Source organism: Oryx dammah, unplaced genomic scaffold (genome assembly GCF_014754425.2).
Source record: "Oryx dammah isolate SB20612 unplaced genomic scaffold, SCBI_Odam_1.1 HiC_scaffold_23, whole genome shotgun sequence".
Taxonomy (NCBI): domain Eukaryota; kingdom Metazoa; phylum Chordata; class Mammalia; order Artiodactyla; family Bovidae; genus Oryx; species Oryx dammah.
The window spans coordinates 79,289,421-79,312,381 of record NW_024070207.1 but is presented as its reverse complement, the minus strand read 5'-3'; the positions used below and the strand labels follow the sequence as shown (position 1 = coordinate 79,312,381).

General features: G+C 48.6%; 3 protein-coding genes across 13 annotated transcripts; 2 read left to right on the top strand and 1 right to left on the bottom strand.

The window, feature by feature from the left end:
- The first annotated feature begins 215 nt into the window (after positions 1-215).
- Positions 216-8,283, top strand: SLC35A2 (solute carrier family 35 member A2). 6 transcript variants are annotated; one of them, XM_040265917.1, is made up of 6 exons: positions 222-1,072; positions 1,584-1,667; positions 2,448-2,630; positions 4,876-5,027; positions 5,999-6,735; positions 7,998-8,283. In XM_040265917.1, the coding sequence occupies exons 1-6, from the start codon at positions 982-984 to the stop codon at positions 8,023-8,025; spliced, it is 1,275 nt and encodes a 424-aa protein (XP_040121851.1). In that variant the 5' UTR covers positions 222-981; the 3' UTR covers positions 8,026-8,283. The 6 variants fall into 6 exon arrangements, with proteins under 6 accessions (XP_040121856.1, XP_040121851.1, XP_040121852.1 ...); XM_040265922.1 differs by lacking the exon at positions 1,584-1,667 and having other exon boundaries at positions 216-1,072; positions 6,589-6,735; XM_040265918.1 differs by lacking the exon at positions 7,998-8,283 and having other exon boundaries at positions 223-1,072; positions 5,999-7,834.
- A 60-nt stretch (positions 8,284-8,343) lies between these two features.
- Positions 8,344-13,122, bottom strand: PQBP1 (polyglutamine binding protein 1). Of its 6 annotated transcripts, none has more exons than XM_040265923.1 (7): positions 12,949-13,122; positions 12,454-12,538; positions 11,294-11,405; positions 9,420-9,532; positions 8,998-9,276; positions 8,741-8,804; positions 8,344-8,564 (listed from the first exon to the last, which is right to left on the bottom strand). In XM_040265923.1, the coding sequence occupies exons 2-7, from the start codon at positions 12,518-12,520 to the stop codon at positions 8,408-8,410; spliced, it is 792 nt and encodes a 263-aa protein (XP_040121857.1). In that variant the 5' UTR covers positions 12,521-12,538; positions 12,949-13,122; the 3' UTR covers positions 8,344-8,407. The 6 variants fall into 6 exon arrangements, with proteins under 6 accessions (XP_040121857.1, XP_040121862.1, XP_040121859.1 ...); XM_040265928.1 differs by having other exon boundaries at positions 8,741-8,801; positions 12,949-13,121; XM_040265925.1 differs by having other exon boundaries at positions 12,939-13,096.
- A 17-nt stretch (positions 13,123-13,139) lies between these two features.
- Positions 13,140-17,183, top strand: TIMM17B (translocase of inner mitochondrial membrane 17B). Its single transcript, XM_040265929.1, has 6 exons — positions 13,140-13,305; positions 14,178-14,277; positions 15,278-15,341; positions 16,262-16,390; positions 16,481-16,591; positions 16,682-17,183. Exons 1-6 carry the CDS (start codon positions 13,280-13,282, stop codon positions 16,768-16,770), a joined length of 519 nt encoding a protein of 172 aa, XP_040121863.1. The 5' UTR covers positions 13,140-13,279; the 3' UTR covers positions 16,771-17,183.
- The last annotated feature ends 5,778 nt before the right edge of the window (positions 17,184-22,961 follow it).

Sequence of the window (22,961 nt, the reverse complement as noted above, 5' to 3'; positions counted from 1 at the left end):
TCGCTTCTGACTCTGCGACCCTATGGACTGTAGTCTGCAAGGCTCCTCTGTCCATGACATTCTCCAGGCAAGAATACTGCAATGGGTTGCCATGCTCTCCAGAGGATCTTCCCGACCCAGGGACTGAACCCAAGTCTCTTATGCTTCTTGCACTGGCAGGCAGATTGTTGACCACGTGCCACCTGGGAAGCCCCTAGGGAATTCCCTGGCGTCCAGTGGTTAGGGCTTGGTGCTTTCACTGCCTTGGCCAAGGTTCAGCCTTTGGTAGGGGAGCTAAGATCCTGGAAAAACGCAGCCAAAAATAAAGCTAACCTGTAAGCCCCTCACCTCCTGGCTTACGTATCCCCTTCTCACTTTTCCATTCTAAATGGTGACTCAATTGTCTTCCCTTCTCAGTCTCAACTCTCCTGTGCTTTTTCACTAGTATATCCTCAACTGCCCTGCTCGCTTATCTGCCAGACCCTCACCTACCCCTGACCCCTCTCACTTCCCTTCCAGAGGGCTGTGATCTCTCCAGAGGGCGCGAGGTGCGGTGGCGGGTGGGGAGCTCGCCAGAAGAAGGGACAAGAACTTCGGGCCAACCGGGAAAGACCCAGGAGTTTTGATGCAGAAAGGGCGGTGCCATCAGAAGGTGGCAATAAAGAGCCGAGATAAGAAACGGATAGCGGAATCAATGAGACGAGGAGACAGAATGAGCTGGTGATATGGGAAGACGAGGGCGGGTTTAGTAACGGGAATGAGCCAAAGGTTCTGTAAAGACGGCGGGAAACTGAGCCGGCTACGTGCCCAGTCTCCGGATCCGGGTGGAATTTGGAAATTCTGAGGCCGCTCTTAAAACTAGCGGTCAGGACGGACGAGGAGAACGAACGACGCGGTTAGCCTCTCGCCCGCCCCACCGCAATTTATGAGGCCCGGAAGCGGAAATGACGAATGCGGAAGTGACCGGCTGTTGCCGAGGGGACGGGCCAGGCAGATGCCAACATGGCAGCTGTTGGATCTGGTGGTTCCACCGCGACGGCCGGGCCAGGGGCTGTCTCCGCAGGGGCGTTGGAGCCTGGGACCTCGAGTGCGGGTGAGACAGGTTGTGGCTGAGCGGTCAGCGGCGCGCCGGAGGTCGGGATCTCTGAGGGATTAGGAAGATCCTTCACTAAGGCGAGAGGGAGCATCCCCTATGGACCGACCTATGTGTGTTGGGGGTAGAGGGGAGGAAGTGGGTTTTGGGGGCGGGGCAGAGACCATTCCGGGGAAGGTATGGAGATCCTTTCTGCAAATGGAGTGTAGAGACCATTCTGAGTTGGAGAGGGGTATTTCACTTTAAAGAGGCTGAGACCATAATCAGGGTGTGTTTGTGGGGGGTCCGTCCTTATACACGGGAGACACTATTCTGAGAGCGGGACAGTTTTTCCTCACAGAAGAGAGGGTAGTGGTTTCTTCCTTGTAAAGGGACAGGGGCTATTGTGAGTTAGGGTGGGGCGGCTTCTCCCTTATAGGACTTAGTACATTTTGAAGGGATGTCCATTATATGGGGAGAGGAACGTTCTGGGGGTCCCTTCCTAATGGAGGTAGTTCATTGTATATTGCAGTGAACATACAGTTTTCCTTCTATGGTGGAGAAAGGACATTCCTCGAGGGTGTCAGGCCCTTCCTTATAGCGAGGAGAATTGATTGTGAGTAGGACAAGCGATAATTCCTTGGCTGGAGGTAGGGGTATGCGGTGGTGGAAGGATGATTGGTGTATAGGTAAATATTTCCTTATATTGTTAAAGTACCCAGACCATTGTTAGTGGAGAAACCATTTACTCTATGGTGTTCAATCCTTTGGACAGTGGAAGAATAATTTCTTATATTTGTTAGACCATTCTGGGTCAGGGAGGAATCAGTCATCATAGGAGGGAGGGGTTGGAGAGACCATTCTGAATGTGAGAGAATAGAATAATTTAGATAAAAGAAAGACAGTTCCTAAATCTTTGGCTTGTTCATCCATAAAATGAGAATACTGATAGTTCCTTTGGAGATCAGAGCTGTGTAGGGGTCTGTTGAGGTGATCCATATAAATCCCTTATCCCAGTGATAGGCACCCAGTAAGTACTCAATAAATGTCGAGGAAGCAGTTGGTATTCTGCCCAGGGCAGGGTTGCTTCTCACCCAGGAGAGGAAGAGAGAGGGCTGAAGCGGAAATATGCTGCCCCACCTATTTCCCAACACCTCCGCAAGGATTCCAGGTATAGGCTGGACAGGGTGAGGCCTGCTTCTCCCATTTCGGCTCTTCCTGCCTGTGGCTGAAGCAGTGGAAGCTGGCGTAGGGGTCAGACCCACATGGGTTAGGATAGGCAGGCAGGAGGAGGAAGTACTGGTGGCTAGGACCTCCAGAGGGGAGAGTGATGGTGTGGTTATGCCACAACAGCTTCTGACCCCTTCTTCCCCCTTGCTCCTTCCATTCCCCACAGCTCACCGGCGCCTCAAATACATATCCCTAGCCGTGCTGGTGGTCCAGAATGCTTCCCTCATCCTCAGCATCCGCTACGCCCGCACATTGCCTGGGGACCGCTTCTTTGCCACCACTGCTGTGGTCATGGCTGAAGTGCTCAAAGGTCTCACCTGCCTGCTGCTGCTCTTCGCACAGAAGAGGGGTATGAGCCAGGGAGAGGGGGTGCACTGGAGTCTGTGGAGGGTACTCTGTGTGTTTGTGTGTGTGCCTGAACCCACATGGAGGGTTTGTTGGGGGAGTATTTCTGTGTCTATGAAAATTCCTGCCAACTGTGAAAGTGCAACTTGGCTGCCTTGTACCTCCAGCTCTGAGTAGCTGCATCCACATTTTTATACCCCTAACTCCCCAGGAACTGGCCCATAAACACTGAAGGAGGGAGATGGTCTGTCCCTATAAGGTAGCAGGTGACCCTTACATAATGGTTTATTGATTTCTCTTTTTCTTTATGGAGAATTTCAAATACAAAATCAGAGAAAATAATAACTATGTCCTATCACACAGATTCAACAATTATCATCTCATGGCCACTCTGCAATTAAATAGATAATCATCAGTGATTATCCACTCACTACCAATCTATGTGTCTGTTTACCTAACCCCCACCATGTTATATTGAAATATGTTCCACATGAATAATTATTTTAATTCCCTCTTACTATCTTGAGTAAATATTTTGTTACATTTAGAAAAATAACTGCAATATCTAGAAGTCATACATCAAAAAATTAATACTTTTTAAAGTTAACAATCATATACCCAGTCAGCGTTCAAATTTGTAATGATTTTTCAAATATCATAAAAGTTTTAAAAACTTTGTTTGAGTCAGGTTTATATAAAGTCAGTGCTTTGTAATTGGTTGGTGTCTTCTGGGTCTGCTATTTCTAGGTTCCCTCTCAACTTTTTTTTTTTTTTCCCTCTCTGCAGTTAATTTGTTGAAGAAACTGGGTCATTTGTCTTATAGACTTTGGGTAGCCTGAATTTTGCTGAGTGCCTCCCAGTGGTATCATTTCACATGTTCTTCTGTCCTGTGTATTTCCTATAAGTTGTTGGATTTATTTACTAATTTAAACACCTCCCTAAAGGCCTTCTTTAAAATGTTGCCCAGTCATTTCTCTATAAAGGCCTCACATGTGGCTCTGCCTTAGGTATTTACACTGAAGAAAACATTCTCACCCATTCGTTAGCTCCAGGACACTGGGAGGCAACAGTTTAGGTACTAACCTCCTGAGTTCTTGATTGATTCTGAGAAGGTTCGAATGAACACTGTGTGGCAGGCTCTGTTCTGGCTTGTGGAGGTGAACATTTTAGTGATGGAGACATACATCTTGCCCTCAGGGGGCTCATATTTTAGACAGGGAGAAACAGCTACAGGTTAATCACAGGCTTTCATCTCTTATCTATGATTTCAGCCTGTCCCCCACCCATTTTTTTTTTTTTTTTAGTTTTCTCATCTGGCATGAATTTGTCCATGAGTCACTGCAGAAATATGAATGAGCTTGATTACGGTGTGTAGCCCCACATGTGTGGTGTGTGTTGTGTGAAATATATAGCATGTATACCATGTTACCTTCCTAATACTTGGACATTTTTGAACACCCAAACCCCTGGGTGCAGGGGATTTGTGTAAGGGGTTAGAGATCAATAATTACTCCTGGGACTTAATGCCATGAAGGGCAAGGACAGGGTTTTGTGAATGAACATCAGGAGTTCCTGCAACCATGTACAGTGGTTGTGGGGTTTTCCCTGAGGAAGGATACTTAGCTGAGCCTTAAAAGTTGAGCTGCAAAAAAGTGGGGTGAGATTTGTAAAGGTCTTATTATATAGAAAAGTATTCTCATGAATTGACTGGAGCAGATCCCAGCCAGACTTTCTGCTTCATAGTCAAGCCTGCATTCTTCCATTTGACAGGGGCAAATGCTTGGTGTGTGGGAGGCTGACGGAAAGAAGTAGCCAAGTGGAAGATTGCCCCTGCTCTCAGGTGGCTCTCAGGCTAGGAAGGATCTAGGAAAAGTCTAAAAGCTCAGTCTGAAACAATCCCTCTTGGTAAACAGCCTTCCACCCACCATCCTAGAGCATCTACTTCACAAGCTCCTAGTTAGTGCTGATAGTTTCATTGCACACACTGCACTGAGGGCTTGCCCTGGGGCTTTGTGCCAGGGAGGTGGGCTCTAAGATGAGTGATGAAATATGGTCTGTGGTTCCCAGACTGAGTATCCAAAAGGCTTGCTGGAGACATTGTGCTGTAGAGAAACTGAGCACAGACCTCATTCTAGCCCTCAGGAAGTCAGTGTAGTGGGGAGACACAGGACCAGGCCCACTCCTGTCCTTTAGAGGATCCCCATCTTTCGGTAGTCAGTGCTAAAAAGTGCTCTCTTCCCTCCACCTAGGTAACGTGAAGCACCTGGTTCTTTTCCTCCACGAGGCTGTCCTGGTGCAGTACATGGACACACTCAAGCTTGCAGTGCCCTCTCTCATCTATACCTTGCAGAATAACCTCCAGTATGTTGCCATCTCCAACCTGCCAGCTGCTACTTTCCAGGTGAGCCCAAAGCCCAGCATGGCCCTAGAGGGACTGGCTGGGGTGGGGGATATATGATATCTGGGGAGGAAGTACTGCAAAGTGCAGGGGCTGTGTCTCCTATGGAATGGAATGTCCTTGGCTCTTCCTCAACCTTAGTTTCCTCATCTGTGAGAACTGGGAAGGGAAATGGTAATAGTAGCTACTCACTGGGATGCTGGAATGATTTAAAGAAATAATATCTGTGAAGAGCCCTTGGTTGGTGATGGATAAGCTTTAGGCTATTTACAGGTGGCCTCTTTAATTGGTTAAAGAGCCTGGATTCTGGCGCCAGGCTGCCTGGGTTCAAATCCCAGCTCTGCTGCTTTCCAGCTGTGTGATATTGGGCAAGTCACTTAATCTCTCTGTCTCATCTTTAAATTGGACATTGCAATAGTACACTTCTTATGTAAGGATTAAATGAATTCATGTGAAGTGCTTAGACCCGCACCTGGCACACACAGTAACCTCTATGTAAATGTTTACTGATGTTATTTCATAACGGATTCATTTGTATCAATATGTATGGGTTCATTTTTATCAATATGTATTTATCAAGACCTCCCTCATCAGGATGTTTACAATTCATTGGTTACCTGTTGTGTGAGGTACTTCAAATATGTCAGTCGTATTTACAGATGATTATGTCAGGACTCAGGGCAAGTGCTTCCTCCCATTTCACACAGCTGGGACACGGGGTTGGAATGTGGACTTGGCTGCGGTCTGGGCATCCTTGCACAGCCATCCTCTTGTGTACTTTCTGGGAGGCACCTCAGAGCTAGGTAGTCGCATCCCAGTCAGTGGCCAGCGGCTGGATATCTTTGCTGTTTCTATGGTCATCTAGTCTGCCCTATGCCTCCACTGTGCCCGGGGGCCCACAGTGGGCCCCATCCCCCATGTGCACATGGTGGGGTTGGGATCAGCCCTCAGTGCCTTCTGCATGCCACTCACAGGTGACGTACCAGCTGAAGATCCTGACCACAGCACTGTTCTCCGTGCTCATGCTGAACCGCAGCCTCTCCCGGCTGCAGTGGGCCTCCCTGCTGCTCCTCTTCACTGGCGTCGCCATTGTCCAGGCACAGCAAGCTGGCGGCGGGGGTCCACGGCCACTGGATCAGAACCCTGGGGTGGGCCTAGCGGCTGTGGTGGCTTCCTGTCTCTCCTCAGGCTTTGCCGGTGTCTACTTTGAGAAGATCCTCAAAGGCAGCTCAGGCTCCGTGTGGCTGCGCAACCTGCAGCTGGGCCTCTTTGGCACAGCCCTGGGCCTGGTGGGGCTCTGGTGGGCTGAGGGCACAGCCGTAGCCCACCGCGGATTCTTTTTTGGGTATACACCTGCTGTCTGGGGTGTGGTGCTCAACCAGGCCTTTGGTGGGCTCCTGGTGGCTGTTGTCGTCAAGTATGCTGACAATATCCTCAAGGGCTTTGCCACCTCCTTGTCCATTGTGCTGTCCACTGTTGCCTCCATCCGCCTCTTTGGCTTCCATGTGGACCCGTTGTTTGCCCTGGGCGCGGGGCTGGTCATCGGTGCCGTCTACCTCTACAGCCTGCCCCGAGGTGCAGCCAAAGCCATAGCTTCTGCCTCTGCCCCCACCTCCGGGCCCTGCACTCACCAGCAGCCTCCTGGGCAGCCACCGCCACCACAGCTGTCTTCCCACCATGGAGACCTCAGCACGGAGCCCTTTCTGCCAAAGTCAGTGCTGGTGAAGTGAGGGCTGGTGGCAGCGAGGGGGGGAGACAGGGAGGGACTCTGGGTGGAGGGTGTTGGGCATCTGCAGGATTCAAGTTGCCACTGGGGCCTGGCTCCTCTGGGGTTGGAAGGGTTTTTTCTTCCAGGTCACTGAAATTTCCAGAAGGGTGTGGGACCAGGGCAGGGCATCACATGAACCCTTCCTTGTAGCCAGGGGTTTTTAGAGCTGCCTCCTCTGCCCCAGTCTAACCCCTCGGCTAGAGGTGTCCTGTCTCTCAAGCCTGGGGGAGTCCCAGCAATCCCTCCACCTTTGTAGGGACAAACTGGACAAAAATTCTTCAGCTCTTTAGTAGTGACTGATGCCTACCTGTGGGGTTCCGATTCCCATAGCTCGAGGCCTTCTCTCCTCCCTGGTAACTACACTGGATCATGTTAGCAGCTCAGTCTTTTTGTGGCCTTGGGGCAGCTTCCCTGACACAGGGACTTGAAGAAGGGCCTCTTATGAGCACCTAGGGAGAGAGGAAGGGGGATGAGAGCTGAGGTTTTTGCATCAGCCCACTCAGGGGAGGGTGCAGTAGGAGCCATTGGTTTGTAAGAGGTTTGGGGCTTTGTGGTATAATCAGATGAATGATCCAGGGTGTGGGAAAAAAGAAGGGAGGCCCTTGAAGTGGCCTAGCCTCATGGAAAAGACACTGTCAGTTGCTGGATGCAGGGTTACTTTCTGAGACATCCGGAGAGGAAAATAAAGCTGCGAACCACACTTGTGATACCCCACTGGCTGTATGAGGCACCCTTACTTCATGTGGAAGGGTGTCTTTAAATTGCTGACATGTGGAACCTGCCCCCCTGCACTCCCCAAAGCTTATTAACCCCTTAACTGTCTCCCAGGGTGTGTGGGGAGTGTGTGTGTGCATCTGTTTGTGCGTGTGTGCGTGTGCTTGCACATGAGAGATGCCTGGGCTGTCTTTGCTATATGTACATAGGGCCATTGGATCTTTATTTTTGATTAATTTGTTCTGATTTTTTGGTTTGTTTTTTAAGGGACTGTAATGAACAAATGTCAGGATACCCAATGCCAAATAAAGATATTGTATTTATTTAGTCCACGTGTAGCTTTCTGACCCAGGGGACCTGCTCTCTCCGCGTGGGCTGTTACTAACCTTGGACTACCAGCCTCACTAGTCACCCTCGCTTGCTCAGGATGCCCACCTGCCAGCCCACCCCAGCTCTCTTGTGTTTTTCTTTCCTTCCCGTTCCCACCACAGGTTGCTCACCAAGGTGAAGGGCTCCTAGCTGCTGGGACTGAAGACGCTGGCCTGGCCTCGCTCTCCCTTGTTGCCCTGGCCCAGCCAGGACCAAACTTTCTGATCAGTATTAGTGGTGGGGAGAGGTAGACACTGAATCCCCTGTCCCCACCACCCCCTCCCATGCAGGGCTGACATGACTAAATGAGGGCCCAGACAGGACCCAACCACCTCAGCCTCCAGCCCCTACTATCCCTACAGTATTTCTTAGGTGAGTTTTTGTAAATAAAACATGTTTTGCATCTTGCTGGTTTGGGTTGGGAAGTCTCAAAAGTGTGAGAGAGAGAAGGAAGCACTCAGGTCTCATCATGATCCACTGAAAAGCTTTTATTAAAAACCCCAGGGCGGGTGGGGGTGGGGGTGGGGGGGGTTCAGTCCTGCTGCTTGGTTCGGGAGGCCTCAGCATTGGCCCGGAGAACAGCCCCTGGGGAGGGGTAAGGGCGCTGCTGGAAGAGGGGCCCAGCTGCTGTCGTGTCTGCACCTGTCTTGGCCTCATTCCGCTTGGGGAGTCCCGTTGACCACGTGCCCCTGGGGAGTGATAAAGAGGGTCAGGGGTGGAAATGTCTAATATGTGTAATGTGTCAGGTACCCTCGCCCCCAACAAATGATGAAGGAGGAAAGGAGATAATGAGGAAGAAAGGAATGATCAGTGGTGGAGTGAGTCAAGGAAAAAAAAAAGGGGATCTTGAGGGGTGGTCACTTACCGGGGTGCATCTGAGTATGAGCTGGGGTCCATGGGGTCTAATTCTTCATCCTTTCGGCTTGCTGCTGTGGAAGTACATAGCAGAGTGGGGTCTTCCACAGGGGCACAAGGAGCCTCGTGTCACCGAGCTCTTCCATCCCCAGAAGTGGAGCACGTGGTTGCCAGGCCCCAGGTCCTGGCACTCACGAGAAGCCAAGTGAGGGTTTCCTTACACTGTGGGCCCCTGGTGCCTCCCTGCTCCGCCTCACCCCAGCTTACCCTTCTTGCTCTTGGGGTAGGGAGCCAGCTCCTCCCGGCGATGGTGGCGCCGTTCTTTGCTCTCTTCTCGGTCGGCCTTGTCATACCCACGGTCCCGGTCCCGGTCTCGCTCTCTCTCTCTATCTACCTTGTCATAACCACGCTCCCGGTCCCTGTCAGACTTCTCATGGTTCCGCTCTGACTTCTCATGGCTGCGGTCTGACTTCTCATGACCTCGGTCCGATTTCTCATGGCCACGGTCTGATTTCTCATGGCTCCGATCCAGCTTCTCCTCAGTGTCTGGGAACATGAAAGCCTTGTGATCCTCCTTCCACCTCGGAACCCAGCAGCCTTGGCCTCCAGCAGCCTCCCCTGCCTGGGCTGGGCCTTCTGACCTTACCCGCCCCTCCTTGATCGACTAGAAGGCCCTGAGACCAACTCACCTGCATTGCTGCTCCTGAGCTTCTTGGCGGATTTGGTAACAACAGAGTTGGGGTCGTGTGGGGAAAGCCAGGACACAAGGTCTGTGTCCACATTCCAGTAGTAAGGAAGTCCGCTGTGAGGCAGTGGGGGGGAGGGGGAAGAGAGGGAAGGAATGTCATCACAGATCTGCTCTCCTTGTAGCCTCAACCCGTCTCCCCAGTCTCTGCCTATACCTGCCCCATTCCAGGACCCCACAGGGAAGACCCCCCCACCAGATCTCTTCCCCACTGGCCCCCATTTACCTCTTCCCAGGGCCAGACATCCTGGAATGTAAAGTCAAATGGGCCTTAGAAAGTATTACTACGAACAAAGCTAGCGAAGGTGATGGAATTCCAGTTGAGCTATTTCAAATCCTGAAAGATAATGCTGTGAAAGTGCTGCACTCAATATGCCAGCAAATTTGGAAAACTCAGCAGTGGCCACAGGACTGGAAAAGGTCAGTTTTCATTCCAATCCCAAAGAAAGGCAATGCCAAAGAATGCTCAAACTACTGCACAGTTGCACTCATATCACATGCTAGTAAAGTAATGCTCAAAATTCTCCAAGCCAGGCTTCAGTACTACATGAACCGTGAACTTCCTGATGTTCAAGCTGGTTTTATAAAAGGCAAAGGAACCAGAGGTCAAATTGCCAACATCTGACCGATCATCGCAAAAGCAAGAGAGTTCCAGAAAAACATCTATTTCTGCTTTAATGACTATGCCAAAACCTTTGACTGTGTGGACCACAATAAACTGTGGAAAATTCTGAAAGAGATGGGAATACCAGACGACCTGACCTGCCTTTTGAGAAACCTATATGCAGATCAGGAAGCAACAGTTAGAACCGGACATGGAACAACAGACTGGCTCCAAATAGGAAAAGGAGTACGTCAAGGCTATATATCATCAACCTGCTTATTTAACTAATATGCAGAGTACATCATGAGAAACGCTGGGCTGGAAGAAGCACAAGCTGGAATCAAGATTGCCAGGAGAAATATCCATAACCTCAGATATGCAGATGACACCACCCTTATGGCAGAAAGTGAAGAGGAACTAAAAAGCCTCTTGATGAAAGTGAAAGAGGAGAGTGAAAAAGTTGGCTTAAAGCTCAACATTCAGAAAACGAAGGTCATGGCATCTGGTCCCATCACTTCATGGGAAATAGATGAGGAAACTGGAAACAGTGGCTGACTTTACTTTTTGGGGCTCCAAAATCACTGCAGATGGTGATTGCAGCCATGAAATTAAAAGATGCTTACTCTTTGGAAGGAAAGTTATGACCAACCTAGATAGCATATTAAAAAGCAGAGACATTACTTTGCCAACAAAGGTCTGTCTAGTCAAGGCTATGGTTTTTCCAGTAGTCATGTATGGATGTGAGAGTTGGACTGTGAAGAAGGCTGGGCACCGAAGAATTGATGCTTTTGAACTGTGGTGTTGGAGAAGACTCTTAAGAGTCCCTTGGACTGCAAGGAGATCCTACCAGTTCATTCTAAAGGAGATCAGTCCTGGGTGTTCACTGGAAGGACTGATGCTAAAGCTGAAACCCCAATACTTTGGCCATCTCATGCAAAGTGTTGACTCACTGGAAAAGACTCTGATGCTGGGAGGGATTGGGGGCAGGAAGAAAAGGGGACGACAGAGGATGAGATGGCTGGATGGCGTCACTGACTCGATGGACGTGAGTCTGAGTGAACTCTGGGAGTTGGTGATAGACAGGGAGGCCTGGGATTCATGGGGTCACAAAGAGTCAGACACGACTGAGTGACTGAACTGAACTGAGGGATAGCACAGGAAGGGTGAAGTCAGAAGTTAGCTCTCCCTCCCCACCCCCATGTCGTCAGGCTCACCAGGAAGGGTCAAACACCTTGTACCAGCTTGGTGGCAGGCCCTCCAACCGGGTAGCCTCATAGTCCACAGGATCGTCATCATAGTCCTCAGCAATGATCTCTTCCTCTGGTTCTGACAGGACAAGGAAGGGAAGAGGACAGCAGTAAGAACCAGGGAGAGTCCCATCAGCCTTAAAATAAATACCATATCAGTATCATTATCAATATTATTAAAAACCAAAGATCTTTGTTTGGCATACAACAGGCTTGTAATAGATGTCACTTATCAATAAAGTGAAAATGAGTTTTCTAGTACCTGGCACACCTTAGCCCAAAATAGATGCCAGCTTTTACTATTATTGATAAATAAGGTATAAATACTAGCAACAGCAGCACAGTAGGCCTAAATGATAGATCCTATCATTACTTTATATATTGTTAACCACAATGTGTATGATAAGCACTTAAGAGGACTCAAAATACATGTCAACTATTGACATGGTGAACAATAAGGTATGGACAACTCACACAGTGCCTAGTTCCACAGCAGGTCTGAAATAATGTTACCTACTAGTATGCTACAGAGCAAAGTATCAGCACCCTGCGACTATACTTGGCCGACAGGAGGCTGCCATAGGTGTCAGCTTACTATTACTATCCTTATTACACTTCCAGGAATTAACTGATGGGTTAAACTTTGGCTACAGAAGACCCCAAAATACACATCAACTGTCAGTGTTAAGGACGAAATGTCTATTCCACACCCCACAGCCCCTCCTCCTCATAGGATAGGAATAGAGGTCAGTAACACGTATTGTTGGGGTTCCCTGGTAGCTCACAGGTTAAAGCATTTGCCTGCAATGCGGGAGACCCGGGTTCGATCCCTGGGTTGGGAAGATTCCCCTGGAGAAGGAAATGGCAACCCACTCCCGTATTCTTGCCTGGAGAATTCCATGGACGGAGGAGCCTGGTAGGCTACAGTCCACGGGGTCGCAAAGAGTCGGACACGACTTCACTTTCACTTTCTTTCACTTTCAACACGTATTGTTAACAAGGAAATGCCTGCCACCCCACTGCTTGGTGCACAATAGGCCCATGCTAGATATCAAGCGGCAGTATCCACAACAAAGTGCCTGTCAAGTCGGGCACATGGTAGGCCTCTCTTCTCTTAGTTCTCTCACCAGGCTCCAAATGTTTGAGGATGCCTCTCTTGGCCAAGCGGGTCTGCAACGCAACGGGCAGCGGCATAGCGGATGGCAGACAGGCCTAGGGAAGGACAGACTGAAAAACAGCTCAGATGAGGACTGAATCTGGTTACAAGAGTAACCAAGCACCTCCCCGCAGCATGTACTCAATCTGGACCCCCACCTACCCATCTACACTAGGCGGGAGACAGACCCTACCCGCTGAAAGGTGGAAGGGGTTGTAAACAGCAATATCACCAACACTCTCACCAACTCTGCTCTCCCAGGCCAGTGGCTCCAGCACCGGGTTCCCGTCCTAGGCCCAGGCTCCGCCCATCGCCCAAGGGGCCATGCGCGGCTCCCCCACGACCCAAAATGGTTTCACCCAACGTCCCCCAAAGACTGCTGGGTGGGAGGAACCAAAGCGTTGGGATGGGGGAGCACAGTGTAACACCTCCTCCAGCTCCAAAAAATGCGCCCACCCCAAATTACCAATACAGTCACGCAAGTTGTTGACGACTTTCCAATTGGCCACCTCTCTCTCGTCGTCTCTGTGAGCGCCAGGACCACACGACGCTCTTCTCCCAAAGCACAGAATGAGTTTCTCTCTCCCCGAGCTTAGACGTAACTGGACGACGCTCACGCAGTGAAAAGATGACGCAAACCTACCTAGCCAATGAGAGTGCGCTTTGGTCTGAAGTCTGGCGAAACAACCGAACCATTGCCCTGGGATAGGTGGAAAGCTCGGGCGGTTGTATACGTTTCCAGTGGAGGTGTGGCCCGGCCAGGGTTTAGCGATACTGCGCGGCCGGACGCCGGCGCCATGGAGGAGTATGCTCGGGAACCTTGGTACAGCGAGGGGCATAGGTGTCGGGACTGTTGCTGCGGCGCCACGGCCAGCGGTGGGAGGCGGGTGGGGGAGGCACGGGCCACACAGCGCCACGTCCCAGACTCGGAACACATTTAAACTTTTGTTGTCTTCTGCTCCTCTCTACTTGGTTTCTCTTACTCGGGCTCTGTTAAAAGGGGCCACAATTGTGTGCCTGCAGAAGAAGGTGCGGTGCAGGACGGACCACTCCACGTTTCCCTTGATTCCATACCTCCCAGCCCTTCTGTTAAAGACACGCTGGTCGAATCCATTCCAGCCAGGGGGTGATGCGGTGTTGAGCGGAAATCCCCTGGAAAAAACGCATGGTTTTTCCCAGGTCGCTTTGGTTAATGCTGGCGGGGCCTGGATGAGCCTGACCATGATTGTGGTCATGGAGGGGTGATGGGTCCCCCGCACTGTATGCGCTTGATTTTCCCCAGTTGTGCGAGGGTGAAAAGGGAAGAGGGCGTGGCTTTGTTGGACGTGCTCATTATCGGAAAAAGGGGTGCTACCCCATTCTGCTTAAGGAACAGTGCCTGCAACACCTGTAGCGTAATTCAAACGTGCCAGTTCTTTAATTAATGCCCTCATTAATTCACTTAATCTTTGACAGTAGTCAAGCAGTTGGTTGATTTCCTGGTTGGCTGTGAAGGGGAGGGGAGGACAGGGCCAAGACTGATGTTTTCCCCTCTTCACATTATTTTTTGCTTAAATGAAGGGAGAAATAATCCCAGTATTATCTGAATTGCTAGTTCTCATTTGGGTGACGTATTGCTCCCAGTTGGAAAGAGATCTTGTGACTTGGCATGAGGGAGCGCTCACATTAACCTCATCCTCCCATTCCCGCTTGCAGCCCATGGCGAATTGTGGATGATTGCGGTGGAGCCTTCACTATGGGTGTTATCGGCGGTGGAGTCTTCCAGGCCATTAAGGGCTTCCGCAATGCCCCTGTCGTGAGTCCTAGCCTTCCCTGGGTGCTGCTGAGGTCCTGCCCTGACCACATGGGATACTGTTCTGAAACTGCTTGGAACTGTCAGTCACGTGCACTGATTCATTCTGGTGTCTGCTTACCTACTGTGTGGCAGGCCTAGCTCCAGGATCTGGGAATTTGGGGGAACTGCAAACATGACCTCTGACCCTCACCCTGCTGGAGCTCCTCGGAAATGCTGTGCTGTCAAAAGGGTCATAAAACCAAAACCTAATTGTGTGCAAAGTCAGTCAGGTTTTACCTAGAGTCAGATTCTGGGTGGGAAGCCTGGGAAAAGGGAAGTGACGGGAGTTTAACTGGCAGGAGGAGGACAGCCTTAAAGTTGAGCACATGCTTTTAATGTAACATAATCAATTTTCTCTGTCTGACAACACTCCCCTTTTCCCTTCTTGGGAGATCTCATCAAATGTCATGACTTTAAATGCTATCCACTTGCCAAGGTCTCTGCAATTTCTCTAGCCCTGTACTTCCTCTCAACTCCTGGCACTCTCTTTCCTGAATCTTTGTCCAGGTTTCTCCCTCTCATCCTCAAGGTCTCAGAACAAATGCCGCCTTCCTTTAAGAGGCCTTTCCTGACCTCTCAGCCACTGTCATAGCTCTATCTCATTTCCTCTAGGGTCCTGATTGCTGCCTGAAGCTATCTTGTTTATCTGAATCCTTATTCAGGATCTGTCTCTCCCACTATAATGTGAGCTCTGAGAGGGTAGGGGCCAGGTCTACCTCGTTCACTGCTGTATCCCTGCATATACCATGGTGCTTGGCACATCGGTGCTAAGTACTGAATGAATGAATAACTTCCTATCTTAGCTCTGAGAGCACTTGTAGTAGTTCTTGGCCACTTCACATCTGTACCCTTGAGGCCCCTAACAGGTTTCCTCCCTCCATTCCTCTCTTAAAAACTAGAAACCTTATCTGCCAGTGACCTGAACCCTGCTCTGACTCCCTTCCTCCTCACTTTCCCTCAGGGAATGCGGCACCGATTGAGAGGCAGTGTCAATGCTGTAAGGATCAGAGCCCCTCAGATTGGAGGTGAGAGGTTTGGGGAGACAGGTGTGATAACAGAGTTGGGGATGCTTGCTCCTTGGAGTCTAGACTGCAAGTTGAGGGTCCAGATTCTAGCCCCAACTCTGCCTGGGGCTTCCTGGGGGGAGTGATATTTCTCGGGAGTTTCATACGGGTGAGTTCTGGAGTTTAAATCCAGGCCCTGGCTCTTCCCTGATGTCTGTGTGACCTTGGGCTAGTGGCTGAAACTCACCTGTAACATGGGAATGATAAAAGCAGTAACCACCTCAATCAGTTTTGTAGTTTATGTAACTTACATAGTACTTACTAAGTGCTGGTTGCTTGCTAAGCACTTTGATAATATTAACTAATAAAAATTTTCAGAAGTCAATAACATGCAGTGTGTAGATCAGGTCTTGGCACATGGTAAGACTTCTGTAAGTAACTATCATTGTTAACTGGTTCTCCTCACCCATTTCCTTCTCTCCTAAACCCAGGTCAGATTCCAATTCTATGTGGTAGTTACGAAGGTCAGAGTTGCTCTGTTAAAAGCCGTATAGACAGGAGTTCCCTGGTGGCCTAGTGGTTAGGATTCTGGGCTTTCATTGCTGTGACCTGGGTTCAGTCCCAGGTGGGGGAACTGAGATCTTGAAAGTCCCATGACAGGGCCAAAAAAAAAAAAAAAAGCCACATTGAAGCAGACAAGTCTGCTTGTAACCACATATCCGCTCCCTATGAAGGTGAAGGGAGTGCCGATGGGGATTATAAAGACCTTGAAGGAGCTACCACAGGGGCAGGTGGAGATTGTCTTCTAGGAGTTTGCCATCTGCCTTTATGTCTGGTTATTCTCCCCATTCTTTGCCACAGTATTCAGGCCCTGGGAGTCCCTGAGCCATGGTTTCTCAAGACTACCCACAGACACTGATTAGGCTTTGGTTCCCCTACAGGTAGCTTCGCTGTGTGGGGGGGCCTATTTTCCACCATCGACTGCGGTCTGGTGCGGCTTCGGGGCAAGGAAGATCCCTGGAATTCCATCACCAGTGGAGCACTGACCGGGGCTGTGCTGGCTGCCCGCAGTGAGTGCCCCAACCCCAGGCTCCAGCCCCTTCCACCCTGCTCTGCCTGTTCTCACCACTCTCCACCTCCCTGTCCTCTCCTTTCTCCAGGTGGCCCATTGGCCATGGTGGGCTCGGCAATGATGGGGGGCATCCTGTTGGCCCTCATCGAGGGTGTTGGCATCCTTCTCACTCGCTATACTGCCCAGCAGTTCCGCAATGGTGAGTAACCAGTGAAGCTGGTCAGGGAGAGGTGGGAAATGCTCTCTCTTGTCTCCTCCACTCACGTTTACCTGTTTATCTCCTTTCTAGCGCCCCCATTCCTGGAGGACCCTGGCCAGCTGCCCTCTAAGGAGGGTACCCCAGGCCCAGGCTACCCCAGCTATCAGCAGTACCACTGAGGAAGTGACTACCTGTCACCGCCACTGTGGGAGCTCCTCCTCGGTCCCCTCCCCGATGATCTACCTCGAAGGGAGGGCTGGCTCCCAGTTGGCCCATGGGACCCTCGAGAGGGCCTCTATCTGTTCCCTTATCCCAGGTTGGGGGTGGGGCACCCCAGCTGCCCTGATGGATGGGTCCTTTTTCTCTCAGGGCACCCCAACCCCCATTCACATGCTCTCACCCCAATCCCTTTGCATGGCACTCTGATGAGTATTTAAAGCCAGTTTTGAAAAATGCCTGTGTATGTACTCCTTGAGCCACCCATAGGAGCCGCTCCCTGGGACGGGGTAGAGCCCTCTTCAGGGATGTGGGAACCATCGCATTTGGAGTCGCACAGAGAGTCGTCTCTAATAAAGGTTTGTGGATGAGTGAGTAGGAGGGGGTCTATGAATCAAGATGGGAATAGTACATGAATAAGGATGTGTGGGGGCCAAGTGGTGAATCACAAGCAGACAGAAGAGGAACTTAGAAAAGAGGGCTTAGAAAAGGAGTGAACACAGATTGCTGGGGGTGGAGGGGGTGGTTCAGCATGTGGCACCTCTGAGCCCTCTTCCCTGCGTCCTCATTGCCAAGGCTGAGAAATCTGACCTCACAATGAACAGTCTACCTAGATGGCAGTCCCCGCATTTGTGAAGATAATTCCCCCCTCCATGTGGCTTCATCAGGGACCTGGGATGGAAGTAGGGATCCAGGAGACCCAGCTTCCTTCAAGAAGGTACCTTTAGTTTCCTCTTCTGCACCACAGCCATATTTATGCTCTGCAATGCTCAGTGTTGTCAGTATTTAAGAGTACCACAGAATAACCAGAAAATGAGTTTTTATTTGGGGGTGGGGTGGGGATTATGGGAAAGAGAACTTCCTGGATAGACATTGGCCCCAAACACTGTCTCTTGTGTGCAAACACCTACATGTGTGGGGCAGACGCCTCCACTGGGGTGCAGATGGCCTCATGGGAGACACACAAACTGTCCCTTGCACAGAGGTGGAAATGCTCGCTGTCTTATACAAAGTCACCCCCTCGGGGGTGCAAATGCTGAGTTCTCACGCCTCCCAGGGCTTCAACGAGGACCTAGTGATCCTTGATGGTGGTAGAACTGCAGCACTCCTTGATGGAATCAGTGCCAGGTATGGGCAGCTGGCCCAGTGCCTGTAGCTCTCAATGTCACAGCAGGGCTCTAGCCTTGAATTTAGAGACTCCACCACCACGCCACCAGCAGCAACACACCTGCCAGTGCAGGACCTGGTCTCCAGTCAGACCCAGGGTATCTCGGTCTGCAGCCCTTGTGTTTATAGGCCACTTCCATTGGTTCCGCCCATTCGGTGCACCTAGGCCTCACACTTCGTGACTTCCAGACCCCATTCCCCGCTGTTTCTAGACCCCACCCTGCTCCTATCAAACAGGCACGCTCTAGCTCTTCTAAGCGGTGTTCTCCTTGTCAGCTCTCTGTTTCCGCCATCCTCAGCCCTCTGGAACGTCCACAGACATCTCCAGGATCCTCTCACTCTGGTCCGCCCTCTCTCCCACCCAGCCCTCTTAGCCTCTGTGTATCAGCTCCAGCTCTCCTGAGGCCCTGCCCCTGCTGTGTCTCCCTCAGTACATTTCAGTCCACCCACTCAGTCATGTCCAACTCTTTGTGACCCCAGGCTTCCCTGTCCATCACCAACTCCCGGAGCTTGCTCAAACTCATGTCCATAAAGTTGGTGATGCCATGCAAACATCTCATCCTCTGCTGTCCCGTTCTTTTCTTGCCTTCAATCTTTCCCAGCATATCAGGGTCTTTTCCAATGAGTCAGTTCTTGGCATCAGGTGGCCAAAGTATTAGAACTTCACCTTCAGCATCAGTCCTTCCAATGCATATGCAGGACTGATTTCCTTTAGGATTGACTAGTTTGATCTCCTTGCAATCCAAGGGACTCTAAAGTTCTCCAACACCACAGTTCAAAGCATCAATTCTTCAGTGCTCAGCTTTCTTTACGGTCCACCTCTCACTTCTGTGCACGACTACTGGAAAAACCACTGCTTTGACTAAGCAGACCTCTGTTGGCAAAGTTAATGTCTCTGCTTTTTAATATGCTGTCTAGGTGGGTCATAGCTTTTCTTCCAAGGAGCAAGCATCTTAATTTCATGGCTGCAGTCACCATCTGCAGTGATTTTGGAGGCCAAGAAAATAAAGTCTCTTAATTGTTTCCATTGTTTCCCCATCTGTTTGCCGTGAAGTGATGGGGACCAGATGCCATGATCTTAGTTTTTTGAGTGTTAAGCCAGCTTTTTCACTCGTTTTTCACTTTCATCAGGAGGCTCCTCACTTCATCTTTGCTTTCTGCCATAAGGGGTGGTGTCATCTGCCTATCTGAGGCTATTGATATTTCTCCTGGCAATCTTGATTCCAGCTTGTGCTTCATCCAGCCCGGCATTTTGCATGATGTACTCTGCATATAAGTTTAATCAGTGTGACAATATATAGCCTTGACATACTCCTTTCCCAATTTGGAACCAGTCCATAGTTGCATGTCCAGTTTGAACTGTTGCTTCTTGACCTGCATACATATTTCTCAGGAGGCAGGTTAAGTGGTCTGGTATTCCCATCTCTTCCAAGAATTTTCCACAGTTGTGATCCACACAGGCAAAGGCTTTGGCGTAGTCAATAAACCAGAGGTAGATGTTTTTCTGGAAATCTCTTGCTTTTTCTATGATACAATGGATGTTAGCAATTTGATCTCTGGTTCCTCTGCCTTTGGGCTTCCCTTGTGGGTCAGCTGGTAAAGAATCCACCTGCAATGCAAGAGACCTGGGTTTGATCCCTGGGTTGGGAAGATCCCCTGAAGAAGGGAAAGGCTATCCACTCCAGTATTCTGGCCTGTAGAATTCCATGGACTGTATAGTCCATGGGGTCTAAATCCAGCTTGAACATTTGGAAGTTCTCGGTTCACGTATTGTTAAAGCCTCACTTGGAGAATTTTGAGGATTATTTTACTAGCGTGTGAGATGAGTGCAGTTGTGCAGTAGTTTGAACATTCTTTGGCATTGCCCTTTGGGATTGGAATAAAAACTGACCTTTTCCAGTCCTGTGGCCATTGCTGAGCTTTCCAAATTTGCTGGTGTATTGAGTGCAACACTTTAACAACATCATCTTTTAGGATTTGAAATAGCTCAACTGGAATTCCATTACCTCCACTAACTTTGTTCGTAGTGATGCTTCCTAAGGCCCACGTGACTTCACATTCCAGGATGTCTGGTTCTAGGTGAGTGATCACAGTACTGTGGTTATCTGGGTCATTAAGATCTTTTTTGTATAGCTCTTCTTTTAATTTTTTAAATTTAATTGAGACTAATTACAGTATTGTAGTGGTTTTTGCCATACCTTGACATGAATCAGTCATGGGTGTACATGTATTCCCCATCCTGAAACCCCTCCCACCTCCCTCGCCACCCCATCCCTCTGGGTCATCCCAATGCACCAGCCCTGAGCACCCTGTCTCATGCATCAAACCTGGACTGGCGATCTGTTTCACATATGATAATATACATGTTTCAATGCTATTCTCTCAGATCATCCACCCTTGCCTTCTCCCACAGAGTCCAAAAGACTGCTCTATACATCTGTGTCTCTTTTGCTGTCTCGCACAAAGGGTTATTGTTACCATCTTTCTAAATTCCATATATATGTGTTAGTATAATGTATTGGTGTTTTTGTTTCTGACTTACTTCACTCTGTATAATAGGCTCCAGTTTCATCTACCTCATTAGAACTTATTCAAATGTGTTCTTTTTAATGGCTGAATAATTCCATTGTGTATATGTACCACAGCTTTCTTAATCCATTCATCTGCTGATGGACATCTAGGTTGCTTCCATGTCCTGGCTATTGTAAACAGTGCTGTGATGAACATTGGGGTACATGTGTCTCTTTCAATTCTGGTTTCCTCGGTGTGCATGCCCAGCAGTGGGATTGCTGGGTCATATGGCAGTTCTATTTCCAGTTTTTCAAGGAATCTCCACACTATTCTCCATAGTGGCTGTACTAGTTTACATTCCCACCAACAGAGTAAGAGGGTTCCCTTTTCTCCATATCCTCTTCAGCATTTATTGCTTGTAGATTTTTGGGTAGCAGCCATTCTGACCGGCATGAGATGCTACCTCATTGTGGTTTTGATTTGCATTTCTCTGATAATGAGTGATGTTGAGCATCTTTTCATGTGTTTGTTAGCCATCTGTATGTCTTTGAAGAAATGTCTGTTTAGTTCTTTGGCCCATTTTTTGATTGGGTCGTTTATTTTTCTGGAATTGAGCTGCAGGAGTTGCTTGTGAATTTTTGAGATTACTTCTTTGTCCGTTGCTTCATTTGCTATTATTTTCTCCCATTCTGAAGGCTCTTTTCATCTTGCTTATAGTTTCCTTTGTTGTGCAAAAGCTTTTAAGTTTAATTAGGTCCCATTTCTTTATTTTTGCTTTTATTCCTATTACTCTGGGAGGTGGGTCATAGAGGATCTTGCTGTGGTTTATGTCGGAGTGTTTTGCCTATGTTTTCCTCTATTCCTATTACTCTGGAAGGTGGGTCATAGAGGATCTTGCTGTGGTTTATGTCGGAGTGTTTTGCCTATGTTTTCCTCTAGGAGTTTTATAGTTTCTGGTCTTATGTTTAAATCTTTAATCCATTTTGAGTTTATTTTTGTGTATAGTGTTAGAAAGTGTTCTAGTTTTATTCTTTTACAAGTGGTTGACCAGTGTTCCCAGCACCACTTGTTAAAGAGATTGTCTTTTCTCCATTGTATATTCTTGCCTCCTTTGGCAAAGATAAGGTGTCCATAGTTGTGTGGATTTATCTCTGGGCTTTCTGTTTTGTTCCATTGAACTATATTTCTGTCTTTGTGCCAGTACCATACTGTCCTGATGACTGTAGCTTTGTAGTATAGCCTGAAGTCAGGCAGGTTGATTCCTCCAGTTCCATTCTTCTTTCTCAAGATTGCTTTGGCTATTTGAGGCTTTTTGTATTTCCATACAAATTGTGAAATTATTTGTTCTAGTTCTGTGAAAAATATCATTGGTAGCTTGATGGGGATTGCGTTGAATCTATAGATTGCTTTGGGTAGTATACTTATTTTCACTATATTGATTCTTCCAGTCCATGATCATGGTATATTTCTTCATCTATTTGTGTCCTCTTTGATTTCTTTCATCAGTGTTTTATAGTTTTCTATATATAGGTCTTTTGTTTCTTTAGGTAGATATATTCCTAAGTATTTTATTCTTTTCATTGCAATGGTGAATGGAATTGTTTCCTTAATTTCTGTTTTCTCATTGTTAGCCACCTCTTAATATCTTCTGCTTCTGTTAATTCTGTACTGTTTCTGTCCTTTATTTTGCCCATCTTTGCATGAGATGTTCCCTTGATATCTCTGATTTTACTGAAGAGATGTCTAGTCTTTTCCTATTCTGTTGTTTTCCTCTATTTTTTTGAATTGATCACTGAGGAAGGCTTTCTCATCTCTTCTTTCTGTTCTTTCATTTGAATGCTATTCTGCATTCAAATGGGTGTATCTTTCCTTTTCTCCTTTGCTTTTCATATCTCTTCTTTTCTCAGCTATTCATAAGGCCTCCTCAGACAACCATTTTGCCTTTTTGCATTTATTTTTCTTGGGGATGTTCTTGATCACCACCTCCTGTACAATGTTATGAACCTCCGTTCATAGTTCCTCAGGTACTTTGTGGATCAGGTCTAATCCCTTGAATCTATTTCTCACTTCCACTGTATAATCATAAGGGATTTGATTTAGGTCGTACCTAAATAGTCTAGCGGTTTTCCCTACTTTCTTCAGTTTAACTCTGCATTTTGCAATAAGCCACAGTCAGCTCCCGGTCTTGTTTCTGCTGACTGTATAGAGCCTCTCCATCTTCAGCTGCAAAGAATATAATCAGTGTGACTTCGGTATTGACCATCTGGTGATATCCATGTGTAGAGGTGTCTCTTGTGTTGTTGGAAGAGGGTGTTTGCTATGATCAGTGCGTTCTCTTAGCAAAATTCTATTAACCTTTGCCCTGCTTCATTTTGTACTCCAAGGCCAAACTTGCATATTACTCCAGGTATCTTGACTTCCTATTTTTATATTCCAGTCACCTGTGATGAAAAGGACATCTTTTTTTGTGTTAGTT

Excerpts from the sequence above, each read along its gene's own strand:
- SLC35A2 (XM_040265917.1), top strand. The coding sequence starts at position 982 with ATGGCAGCTGTTGGATCTGGTGGTTCCACCGCGACGGCCGGGCCAGGG. Across the intron at positions 5,028-5,998 it reads TGCCAGCTGCTACTTTCCAG|GTGACGTACCAGCTGAAGAT; the intron begins GTGAGCCCAAAG and ends TGCCACTCACAG. Across the intron at positions 6,736-7,997 it reads ACGGAGCCCTTTCTGCCAAA|GTTGCTCACCAAGGTGAAGG; the intron begins GTCAGTGCTGGT and ends TTCCCACCACAG.
- PQBP1 (XM_040265923.1), bottom strand. The coding sequence starts at position 12,520 with ATGCCGCTGCCCGTTGCGTTGCAGACCCGCTTGGCCAAGAGAGGCATC. Across the intron at positions 11,406-12,453 it reads CCTCAAACATTTGGAGCCTG|AACCAGAGGAAGAGATCATT; the intron begins GTGAGAGAACTA and ends TTGTCCTGTCAG. Across the intron at positions 9,533-11,293 it reads AAGGTGTTTGACCCTTCCTG|CGGACTTCCTTACTACTGGA; the intron begins GTGAGCCTGACG and ends ACTGCCTCACAG.
- TIMM17B (XM_040265929.1), top strand. The coding sequence starts at position 13,280 with ATGGAGGAGTATGCTCGGGAACCTTG. Across the intron at positions 13,306-14,177 it reads GAGTATGCTCGGGAACCTTG|CCCATGGCGAATTGTGGATG; the intron begins GTACAGCGAGGG and ends TCCCGCTTGCAG. Across the intron at positions 16,592-16,681 it reads TGCCCAGCAGTTCCGCAATG|CGCCCCCATTCCTGGAGGAC; the intron begins GTGAGTAACCAG and ends TCTCCTTTCTAG.